We start from the raw sequence: 12,805 nt of genomic DNA on the forward strand, positions 1-12,805 counted from the left end.
AAGTAGGCTTGTAATAAGGGAGAGTGCAAGTGAAAGTTAAAAAAAGAATAAAATTGATGCCGTTGATTTTCCACCAATGAAACCGAAACCCCCTTCGAGTCGCTCTTGATCTTGATGTGGAGCACTTCATGGAACTGCCACGACCCAATCCAACAAATTAAAATAATAGAACTCACAATCGATACAATACACCTTAATTTTGTTGGCTGTAATTTGGGTTGAGTGGCTAATTACCTTTTATAGTCTTTAAAATATTGTTTATTCAACGACCAATTGAAAAATTATATATCAAGAATAAGACTCCGAATTATTTTGAACTACCCCTCACTCTTAATTTTTTGGTTCCAATATTAATTCAATATTATTTTGTATCAAGTGTTTATCTCCTTCTTGAAGTGTTTTATTGTCTTTGAGAGAATAGCTTGTAGAGGTAACTTGGAAAAGAATAATTTGTTTGTTAGCAATACAAACAAGAAGGCAGCAGGCCTAGGAGAGCCGTCAGGAGGCCCGTTCATTTAGATGACTATGTTTGATGGTCATTAGAAATTCCCTGCACTTTATCAGACAATCATGAGACAATTAGTGGAATCAAGTTAGTGGAATTTTGTTAGTGGGATTCAGTTATTGCAATATATCCATTTTGTTAGGATCTTACCTGCTTTTGTCGCCTCTGTTACTAGGCCTTGTAGCCAATTTCCACCAATATCAGTAATAGCCTATATATACCAGATGAATCAATAAAAGAAGCGGGAATATTATCTCAGTAATTTTAGCCTTTACTATATTAGTTAGATATACCAAAGTGGTCCGACCTGCCTCTTGTTATTGCATCTTGTCACTGATTTTACTATGCTAGAGCACAACACATGTCAGGCTTCCATTGAGCTCCTAGACGAAGACGTAGCTACCCTCACCCATGGCCATGCCGAGTTAAAGAGCAAGCTCAAATCCATTATGGATCGACTTGCCACACCTACCATCCCTCATCCATCGCCCAAAACACCACCCACACCACCCCCTGTCCAAACCAAACCCCATATGAAATTGGACGTCCCCATATTTGATGGACAGGACCCCCTCGATTGGATTTTCAAAATCCAACAATTTTTCGATTATCAATTTATTCCAGAAGCAGAGAGGCTCACTGCGACAACCTTCTATACGGAAGGTCCTGCTTTATCTTGGTACCAGTGGATGTATCGGAATGGTTTCCTCACCTCCTGGTCTGCAATGCTTTAGGCATTGGAATCGCGTTTTGCAACTTCCTACTATGACGACCCACAAGGAGCTTTATTCAAATTGCAGCAACGTGGCTCTATCAACGAATATCTCACCAGTTTTTAACGCCTTGCGAACCATATCGTCGGGCTAGCACCGTCTTCACTCCTCAGCTACTACATCCCTGGTCTCAACCCGGACTTACGTCGCGAGGTACAGGCTTTCCAGCCCCTGTCCCTATCTCACGCTGTGGCCCTCGCCAAACTACAAGAGGACAAGTTATCAGACCGTTGCCACCCTTATCGAAGCTCATTCACTCCGCCATCGTAAGCATCCTCTGCTCTGCCTTTGCCCAAAATTCCTTTCAAAAGAATTTTCCCAGAGGAGATGGCAGTTCGATGCGACAATGGTTTGTGCTATTATTGTGCGGATAGGTGGGTTTCAGGACATCGATGTCAACCTCGCATGCATTTACTCATAGCAGATGATGATAGTAATCAATTCCCACAACCCATTTCAGATTTCCCTTCGCCTCCTCTCAAAACAGTCTCATGTCCTGAATTAGAAGACACCCCACAACTTAGCCTCCATGCCATGTCTGGAATGTCGGCCCCAGAGACTTTCCATGCCTATGGCATCATCCACCATCACCGACTAACCATCCTCGTGGACTATGGCAGCACCTACAATTTCATCCAAAGTAGGGTCGTGAAGTTTCTTCCCTTGACTCTCACCCCCATAGCTCCTCTCCACTTCATAGTTGGCAACGGGGGCATCATGGAATACACTCAATATTATGCACAGGTGTCGATAACTATCCAAAGCTATTCGTTCACTGTGGACCTGTATGCCCTACCGTTAAGCGACGCCAATATTGTGCTTGGAGTACACTAGCTCAAGCAATTGGGTCCGGTAACCACGGACTACACAACCCTTTCAATGACTTTTACCCATTTGGGCGACCTTGTCCAATTAGTCGCTGATATTCCTTTGCGTCCTGGCCCAGCTTCAGCCCATCAGTTGAAGCGCATGTTTCAAACTGGTAACTCGTTGGCAAGTGCACCAATTTGTCACAAGTAGTAAAGTACTCGAAAGTCCAAGTGTCGAATCCACAGGGACTTTGTTTGTATTTAGATTGATGCAAATCCAATTTACAAGCAAGAGATAAGAAATTTAAATGTAAAATTTAAAGAAACTAAGAGAGAGGAAGGATAAGAAATTTAAAATAAAAGATTAGGAGATAAGATAAAAATTAAAAAGATAAGAAATGTATAAGATAAAATAAGAAAAGTAAAAGTAAAAGATAATGAGAAAAAAAAAAGATTAATGTGAAATGTGACAATGTTGGGACCTATCATGTCTTATTTGCTTAAGATGTATTATTTTAGATTTTTCTTATTAATTTGGTGAACTTTTCCTACCCACATTTATTAGAATACTTGTCTCTGATGTCTCACGATGACAAACTTATCTTACCTATCTATCTCCCAAATGTTTTTGCAAAGACTCGACAGATAAAATGCATGAAGTTCTAATTCTAGATGTTTGCTTTGATGCATGGACATAATGCAATCACTTTATGTCTAGTAATGATATTAAGATACCCCTTCCTTTGAGTTCTATTAGAAATTACTCTCTTTCAAGCGACTAATCCCTAAAACTTATGCATATAAGACCTTCCTTGTATTTTTACTAAGGATTACCCTCTTTTGAGTGCCTAACCCCTAAAGATGATGCAAAGATGAATGATACATGAAATTAAAATAAGAAAGGATAATAGGAAAGAAAACACCTGTTTGTATTGATAGATATGAAATATACAATACATCTTTTGACTTTTTAGGCCTGCCAGGTCCTAACTAAGGGGTTTTAGTCTCTCATTACCATGAGAGACTTTATACTTTAGGGGTTGATGTGGATAGAAGAAGAGGCATGGATTGAGGAAGAAAAAGGGATAATGGACATAGATAGATGGTTTCCCCTATTAGAGATGCTCAGGTTTAGGATGTATTCATTAGAGAGCTCTAAGTCTCCGGGATAGTGTTGTCCCGGTGTGTAAGTTGTGTTTTTCCCTTTTACTTCTTACTCCTTTTATAGGACTAAGAAAGCTTACTTTTCACATTGACTTCGCGCTTAGCATGGGCTTTCGCATTAAGCGCGCCTTTGGGCTTCTTCGTGGGCCTTCTTCACGCTAAGTGAAGAGATGCGCTAGACCTGTCTTACGCGCTAAGCGAGTTGTCCTAATCTTCAACTTTTTCTTCAAGTTTTTGCATCAATTTTCCTTCAAAGCACTTGAAATCTTCTTGTTTTAAATTCTGCTAATCAAAAACTGCAAAGATATTAATTTCTTTATTATTTCATTAAAAAAAACAATAAAGTAAAGAAATTGCAATCATTCTTAGCCAAAATTGACTATCAAATTAACTCAAATTTCATAGTTATCATTGACTCAAACTCTCTCGGCCTTGTTTCAATTGACCCCAACAACAACCACAAACAATAACCACACTTCATCCCCTACCCTCAACCTTGACCAATTACCTGAACCACCTAAAATCACTAACCTCATCACGCGATACACATATCTCTTCACCGAAGCCACACAACTACCACCCCCTCGTTCAATCTCCCACCATATTCACCTACCACCCAACTCCAACCCCATTAATGTCAAATCTTACCGTTACCCCTATAGCCAAAAGACTGAACTGGAGAATCAGGTCCAAGCCATGCTTGACGCCAGGTTTATTCAACTTAGCCACAACCCTTTTTCTTCGTCGGTTTTATTGGTCAAAAAGAAGGACGACAGTTGGCGTTGTTGTGTGTACTACAGAGCCCTCAACACCATCATTATCAAAGATAGGTTTTCGATGCCAACCATCAATGAGCTTCTTGACGAACTTGGTGCAACGTCATGGTTCTCGAAATTGGACCTTCGACAGGGCTTCCACCAAATACGAATGGCATAGGAGGATATCCCGAAAACCGCGTTTAGAACACACCAAGGCCATTACGAATATTGTGTAATGCCTTTCAAAATGTGCAACGTGCTAGCAACTTTTCAGGCCACCATGAACGAATTGTTCAAACCATTCTTACACAAATTTTTTGCCGTTTTGTTTGACGACATCCTCATATACAGTGCATCCTTCCATCAACACTTGCTTCACCTCGAGGAGGTCTTTTCTGTTCTTTCTAGAGGATCCTTTCACCTCCTCAAATCCAAATGTTTGTTTGCCAAACAAACATTGCAATACTTGGGCCACATAGTTTCTGCAGAAGGGGTCACTCCTGATCCTTTGAAAATTAGCGCCATAGTTGACTAGCCTACCCCAACCTCTACCACTGATCTGCGTGGTTTTTTGGGCCTCGCCGGCTTCTACAGATGTTTTGTTCATCACTATGCCCTCATGGCGGCACCATTAACCAAATTGTTTTGCAAGGACCAATTCGTATGGACATCTGAATCCCAGGAAGCTTTCGATAAGCTCAAACATGCAATGACTCATGCCCCTATTTTACTTCCCCCTGATTTCTCAATTCCATTCACCCTCAAAATGGACGCATCAGGTTATGCAATGGTCACGGTGCTAGCTCAGAACCACCACCCAATAGCTTTTTTCAGTAAGCTATTTTGCCCTCGCTTGCAACGCAGCTCCACATATGTAAGGGAATTACATGCCATTACGGTGGCGGTGCGCAAATGACGGCATTACCTCCTTGACCATCATTTTGTAATCCTCACTGATCATTAAGGCCTGAAGGAGCTAATGACTCAGATTATCCAAACTCCAAAGCAACAGACCTATCTATCCAAACTATTAGGATACGATTACACTATCGAATGTCGATCTAGCTCCAGTAATGCTGTCGTAGACGCTCTGTCACGCATATCGCCACAGGGTCAATGCCTTACACTCTATCTTCCTACTTTCAAATTCCTTGGGGAATTACGAACCTCACTCCATCAATCTTCGACCTTCTTGAACATGTGGAACATGGTAAGGACTAGCCCCACTGACCATCTGGGCTACTCCATTCGTCGCGAGCTGCTCTTTTATCACGACAAGCTATGGCTTCCGTCATATTGTTCTTTCATACCTCTGTTATTGGACGAGTTCCACTCCACACCTTTTGGGGGGACACATGGACATTCCCAAAACCTTTCGCCGTTGACATGCCAATTTCGTCTGGGAAGGCATGCGCAAAGATGTCCATCGCTTCATTTCTCAATACTCTATCTATCAACAAACTAAATACGAGACCAAGAAAGTAGCAGGTCTCCTTCAATCCCTGCCCATTCCAAGTGGTATTTGGGAGGACATTTCTTGGATTTCATTATCGGTCTGCCACCTTCACATGGTACACCTCTATTTTAGTAGTGGTTGACCATTTCTCCAAAGGGGCTCACTTCGGCGCACTGCCACCATGCCATTTAGCTTACAAGGTCACAACTTTGTTTATGGACATCGTCTGCAAGCTCCACGGATTCCCACGGATTCCCACAAAGCATCGTGTCTGATAGGGATCCCATTTTCATTAGCTCTTTTTGGCGCGAGTTATTTCACCTGAGTGGCACCAAACTCCGATTTAGCACTGCTTATCACCCAGAAACAGATGGCCAAACAAAAGTCCTCAATCAGACCCTGGAACAATACCTCTACTCATTTGTCCATAATCGCCAATCATTATGGTCCAATTTTCAGACTTTGGCGGAATGAAGTTATAATACCGCCACCCACTCCAGTACTAGTGTGTCACCATTTGAAGTAATTTATGGCTAGTTGCCCCCTTCTCTTCCATCTTACTTACAGGATTCTTCTCCGGTGGAAGCCGCCGCTTCATTTGTGGCTACTAGACTGGAGCTCCATACTCAGTTACAGTGACGCCTACAGAAAGCCCAGTCTACCATGAAACATTATGCTGACCTTCATCGCCGCCATATCACTTTCAATGTTAGGGACCTTGTCTATGTCAAACTCCATCCATACAGGCCAACTTTTGTTCGTCCTCACTACTCTAAGCTATCCAAAAGGTTTTACGGTCCATTCCCAATCGCCGACAAGGTAGGTCTGGTAGCATACCGCCTCCAACTTCCACTTGGGTCCAAAATTCACCTTGTGTTTCATGTCTCACTCCTGAAAAAACATCAGGGTCCTCCCCCCATTCAACCTGATACCCTTCCTCCATTCCAAATGAACAACCACTCGGTTGTCGCACCTCTATCATTCTTGGACTAGACATCGGATACTTCCACGACACCACCAACACACAGGGTTTTGGTCCAATGGTAGGGCCTCGCACCAGAGGACACGTCGTGGGAAGATTGGGATGATTTACGCAGCACATACGACCTCAAGGACGAGGTCAAATTTTTTTTGGGGGGGTATTGTTAGCAATACAAACCAAGAAGGCAACAAGCCCAGGAGAGTCATTAGGAGGCCCATTCATTTAGATGACTATGTTTGATGGCCATTAGAAATTCCCTGCACTTTATCAGACAATCATGAGACAATTAGTGGAATCAAGTTAGTTGAATTCTGTTAGTGGGATTCAGTTATTGCAATATATCCATTCTGTTAGGATAATACCTGCTTTTGTCGCCTTTGTTACTCTAGGCCTTGTAGCCAATTTCCACCAATATCAGTACTGTAATAGCCTATATATACCAGATGAATCAATAAAAGAAGCAGGAATATTATCTCAGTAATTTTAGCCTTTACTATATTAGTTAGATATACCTAACAGTGTTGGTGTCCTATTGTTGCAACTGTACTGTTGTATCCTGAAGAGACACTAAAATATTTGTTTTTGTTGGTTTATTGGTTAGTGAAAATCTTACTGTGTGTGAGGACTAAACTTAACCCAAAGATTTTTTTGGTGAACTAGTAGAAGAGTTTGGTGATTTCTTTTTCTAAAGTTTGTATACTCGATCATTGCATACTCGTAGCTTTCTGCACTTACTGCATAACTTATATCTGCTGATAAAGAATCATGATTTTACACTGAATTGTTATGTTTGATTTTTGATTTGTTTCTACATATTCAGAAATTATTTTTATTGACTTATTCTATTGGGGTTAAGAAAGCATATTCATAATCTTTGTCATCAACACTAAGCTCTGAAAGCTTGTTCAAAAATCAGTGTTTGCTTTCTGTAGAAGATTATAAATTATGATCATCAAAAATCTTAAATTGTTTTCTTAAAAAGTATTTTGTAACTTCTAAATCAACGTTACTTAGGAGGTGTTTGTTTCAAGGTTTAATATTACATTCATGAAAATTACATTTCTTGGAATACCATGTCTGGTAATATGCCTGATAATATTACATTCATGGGAATTACATCACCTTATAACACTTAAGTAATTCAATCATATTAAACCATTTTTTTTCTGGTCTGGCCCCGGGTGAAAACAAAACACACATTACACATAATATTGATATTGACAGATAACAGAAAATGGAACTTGATTCAAATACGACCGTACATGATATCACTATGTGGTTTGTAAGTGCAGGATGAGCTGTACTCAAACTCCGTACAGGGTATTTCAAAAGAAAAGGAAAATGAATAATGATTAGCCAAAGGGAGTAGTAGTAGTGGTGACATTAGGCAGCCAGGCACAGGCAAAAGCAATAATAATAAGCAGCCAAAGGGTAAATAAAGTAAACTAGAAGTTGGAAGGGTTGGAATTAGAGCATTGCTGCCACTCAATGAAGCTTTGGAGGGTAGCAACATCAGCCCTATAGTGCTTCTGTGTGAATTCAAACAAATTGGACCATGTGAAATCAGGGTACTTCCTTTCCTCATTTCTGCATAACAAATTGTCTGGGGGCCTCACTATTTTGTCTTCTCTTGGACACACAAAATAAACAAGGGACCTTCTCTCCCTGTATGTGTTCACCAATGCCCTGTGTAGACAACTCTTGTATCTCCCATTTGACAATGCCTAACACACCAACACCCCCAATCAATTCATCTATGTATCTACCCCAAATCAAAATACTTTCAATTTTCAGACATAAAGCCTGTGAATGTTCTGTATTTTCTTTTTCTTATTACAATCGGTATAAAAAAACAGTATATATTTAAATCAGGCAACAAAGAAATTTAACTCAATTCATTAAGTAGTGTACGAGAGCTGTTATAAATAACTTTTGGGGCCTTAGGCAAAAACAAAATCTAAACCTCCTGCTAAACATATTAATTAGGATATTATATATAAAGATGAGCTAATTAGTTTTATAAGTTAATCTAAGTTTCTTTTTTTACAGAAACAAGTTAATCTAAGCTTATTAACTGCAAAGTAGAGATTTAGTCCTCCTATCACATAAACTCAGATCATGATTTACAAAAATGATGGGTCAAGCAATGTTACGGATAGTAAAAACAAAATAAATAAACAAATGAATTTTGAAGCCTTAAGCCATTAATGGTTGGACTGTTCCGGTCAAGTGACAAAAGATTATAGCTACAATTAATAAACACAGCATAATGATACGACTTCATTGAAAGTAAGAAGTTTAAATAAAATTAGTTTATTTATTGCAAAGAGTTTGAATGATATTACTTCTAAAATTAAGTAATTTCAAAAGAACTAAATGTCACCTTTTTTTTTGTTTTAACAATATGAAATCATAATTCATTTTTATTGACACTAGTCATTATTAGTACAAGTTAATGTTATTTTAGTTAGAATAAACTATGATATGCACGTACAGACAAGTTGATTATCTTAATTTTGAAACATTTATTATATTACTTTTGTAAATGTATATTTACTTAAATTTAGTCAAATTTAAATAGATTCAAATTTATTTTAATTTTGATCATTTTGATGAATCTATATTATTAGTTAACCATTTTATTTATTTTATCTATTACTTATAAAGAGAACAATCATATTATTGTAAATGAATTAAGGTTAAATTATTCATTTAGTCCCTATAATTTTATGATTTTTATTTTTTTAGTCTTGAAAGTGATTTTTTTAGTCCCTATCGTTTATATTTTAATTCTCTTTTAGTTCCTCAGTTTGAAAGTGTTTTTTTTAGTCCTTATAATTTGTATTTCAATTTCCTATTAGTTCCTATGGTTTGAAAGTGATCTTTTTAGTCTCTATATTTTATATTTTAATTCTCTTTTAGTCCTTACCATCAAAATATGAATAATATTACCAACTACAATTAATTATAAAAATATTAGCAAGTAATTTGTAATTAATTTATCGCAAGATAATTTATAATAAAAAAATAGTTGATAATTTATAACTAATTTGTAACTAATTATTTTTATATATTTTTTAGTAAAGACTAAAAGATAATTAATATACAAATTATATGAACTAAAAAATGTCACTTTTAAACTATAGGAACTAAAAGAGAATTAAAATACAAACTATAAAGACTAAAAAGAACATTTTTAAATTTTACAGATTAAAAGATAATTAAAATATAAATTATAGAGACTAAAAAAAATCACTTTCAAACTATAAAAACTAAAATGGTAAGAAAAACTATAGGGTGAAATGAGTAATTTAACCATCAATTAATATAGTAAAGTTTATTTATACATAATATTTTCAAAACAGAATTTTGTAAACTCATTTTAAATTAGGTTTTTAAAATAAATTTCATATGACAATTTGCTTCTGACTCAAATCAAATTCAGTTTTATTTTTTAAAAGTCGAAACTCCAAACGGTGTTACAGGTAAAGCCAAATATTAATTATATAAAAAAAATCATGTCTTTTATTGCATGCTATAGGTACTATTTATGAAAAAGTTTCCATGCGTCAATGTAATGATAACCTTAGGGTAAGATTGGCTCTTTAATTATGATGAACAAAAGATCAAAGGAGTTAGATGATATGTGGCATCATTATATATAGATATCAAAAAAAGAAAATAATATAGTATAGTATAGTTTGCATACCATGAAAGTATCACCTATGTTTATGACTAAGGCTTCAGATCGAGGGCGAACAGCGAGCCATTTGTTATCTACAAAAACTTCTAAACCTCCAACTTGGTCTTGATGAAGAATGGTTAGTGAGGTTGGATCAGTGTGAGGGCCAGTGCCTAAGGTGAGGTTCGCTCTGTTGCAAGGTGGATAATAGTTGCACCTCATTATTGAGTCACCATCTTGAAAAAATCTTCGATAATGCTCACGATCCACACCCAAACTAATACCCAATAGCTCCATAATTACTAAAGATAAATCCTTCATTGCCTCGCAGTACTTTTGATATACCCTCCTATTAGAAAAAGAAGAAGATAGATAATTCCAATTAGAACAGAAAAAGAAAAGCCATGTCAATTAAGGAAGAAACTTTTGATTATTACTGTCTCTATTGGCTGATTATGTTCATTGTGGAACATTAATAATTGTTGTACATCAACCAAGTTGTCCTCGCTGAAATATGCTCTTGTCTGGGCTATGTCTCAAAGGGTACAGTTGGGTCCTATTGTCCTAATAAACTCTTGTTTTTACTGACCGTAAGGAAAGATAAGATGGTGTGGCTTGCTTGGTTGTATTGCTATATATAAAACTAAACATTAAATACGACACAAAAATATTTAGTACAATTTTAGAAAAATGAAATAAGAATATGATAATATAGATTAGAAGTTAGATTGATAAAACTCAATATCTATATATAAACAAATGATTTAAAATGTGATTTTATGGAATTTGATACTTGATGCCTAGTGATCCCGTCTCTTAAAAAAATATAATAATATTTATATAAACTATTGAATACTTTACAGTAATCTTAATCAAATAAAAGTTTCTTAAAAATAATAAAATCCTAAAAATAAATAAGTTTTTTTCTAAAATATAAAAATATCATAACAATAACTAAATAACGTAACTATCATAAATAATTTTTTTTTATTTTGTTATATGACTTATCATTTTTCACAAAAAAAAAAAACTTTAAAAAAAAAATAGGTTTGAAGTATTGGCATTCAATATGGGTATGTGATGATAATTGATATGCAGACATTGTCCGTTTTGAGATGGATATGCGTGCAGCACAGGTGGCTTGGCAATCTTGTCCAGGATAATCTCAACCGAGCAGTTGTAACAGTTCTTTCTTTTTTTTGTTTTTCAATAAAATAATTTGTTTAACAACACAGTGGGTCAAGTAGAAGTTAATGTGACAAAAACGAAATTTGTCATGTAGCGTGTAGAAAAAAAGTGTTATTAATAAGTTGTTTTTGAGGTTTAAATACTTTTTTTAGTCTAGTGACTTTTACTCTTTGCAAAATAATTATTTTTTTTATTTTTACTCTTTGCAAATTATATTTATTTTATTTTTAATTCTTATTTTAGATAACACTTAGAGTAAAAAAAATAATATCTAAAAATATTATAAGAACAAAACAAACATAATTTATAAGAATTAAAATAAAAAAATTACAAACTGAAAAGATATTTAAATTTTTGTTATATGTTAGTGGTAAAGAATATTTATTAGTTTTTCTAATAATAATACGTCCATCCTTAGATATTTATTAAAAATTATAATTCTTTTGTGTCTTTATTATTTATTTAATGATTTTTTCTTTTAATTTTATAAGTTTTAATAAATTCTTAATCAATCATAAATATATATAAAAAAAAAAAAGTGTTAGAAAGTGTATGCTAGTAATAATCTATAATGAAGAAATCACCAAATCAATTGAATGTGGATGATGATCTTACCCTGTGTGTTGAAGATCCTCCCCTAACACAGACTTGAAGTAGTCAACAATCTGGGAGTTGGAGAAGCTTTGGTGATCATAGAGGAAAGAAAACGTCTCTTTCCATGGCAACTTGGACGAATAACGATCTGCATGAGCACCAGAGTACCCTGAGACACCACCAGGTTTTCTCTTAGCACCCATCTTTTTGCTCAATGGGAGCTTAAAAATGGAGTCAATTTCATGATATGCAGCATCAATGAGATCTGGGTCCACACCATGGTTTATCACTTGGAAAAACCCATGCTTCAAGCATGCTTTTCTCACAAGCTCTGCTGCATTGGAAATAGCTTTCTCGTCACCATTCTTAAAGATTGCTAGGTCCACAAGGGGTTCCTTTAGCTCCTCTTGGGTGGTGTCAACCAAGTCCCTAGAAGGCCAAAGGAACTCTTTGGGCATTTCCCCTTGCATTTGCTGCAAATTTTTTGAGTCAAAAACTATGCCCCCATTGTTCTCATTTTTAGGCTCTTGTGGTGGCTGTGATGCAGGGTAAAGTACTAGAGTGGAAGCACTTAATTCCATTAGGGGAGGAGACATTTTTGCATATGGCATAAGGAGAAGGTGCTCTCTATATATAGCTAGCTAGTAGGGAAGGATAGTGCTGGAAATCAAACTAAGAAATAATTAAAAAGCTTTATAACTTAAGAGTGATAATACAATTGTCAATAATTAAAGTTTTTTGTTTAAATGCACAGCTTAATTTTATTAGTATAATAAGATCATATTCAACACAAGGCATGTCAAAGTCTGATCATAAAGGAAGTTACAAACAACATTGGGTCAATAGTTAAAGATTTAAAGGATACTCGCCCCCTTTTTGGGTTCAAGAGCAATA

The 12,805-nt window shown here is 36.0% G+C and overlaps 1 protein-coding gene across 1 annotated transcript; it reads right to left on the minus strand.

Annotated features, from left to right (window-relative positions):
- Nucleotides 1–7,467: 7,467 nt before the first annotated feature.
- On the minus strand, nt 7,468–12,554 carry LOC114415797 (gibberellin 20 oxidase 2-like). Its single transcript, XM_028380648.1, has 3 exons — nt 11,933–12,554; nt 10,157–10,478; nt 7,468–8,171 (listed from the first exon to the last, which is right to left on the minus strand). The coding sequence occupies exons 1-3, from the start codon at nt 12,520–12,522 to the stop codon at nt 7,893–7,895; spliced, it is 1,191 nt and encodes a 396-aa protein (XP_028236449.1). The 5' UTR covers nt 12,523–12,554; the 3' UTR covers nt 7,468–7,892.
- Nucleotides 12,555–12,805: the final 251 nt, after the last annotated feature.

The sequence above is a fragment of the Glycine soja genome, chromosome 6 (assembly GCF_004193775.1).
Source record: "Glycine soja cultivar W05 chromosome 6, ASM419377v2, whole genome shotgun sequence".
NCBI lineage: Eukaryota > Viridiplantae > Streptophyta > Magnoliopsida > Fabales > Fabaceae > Glycine > Glycine soja.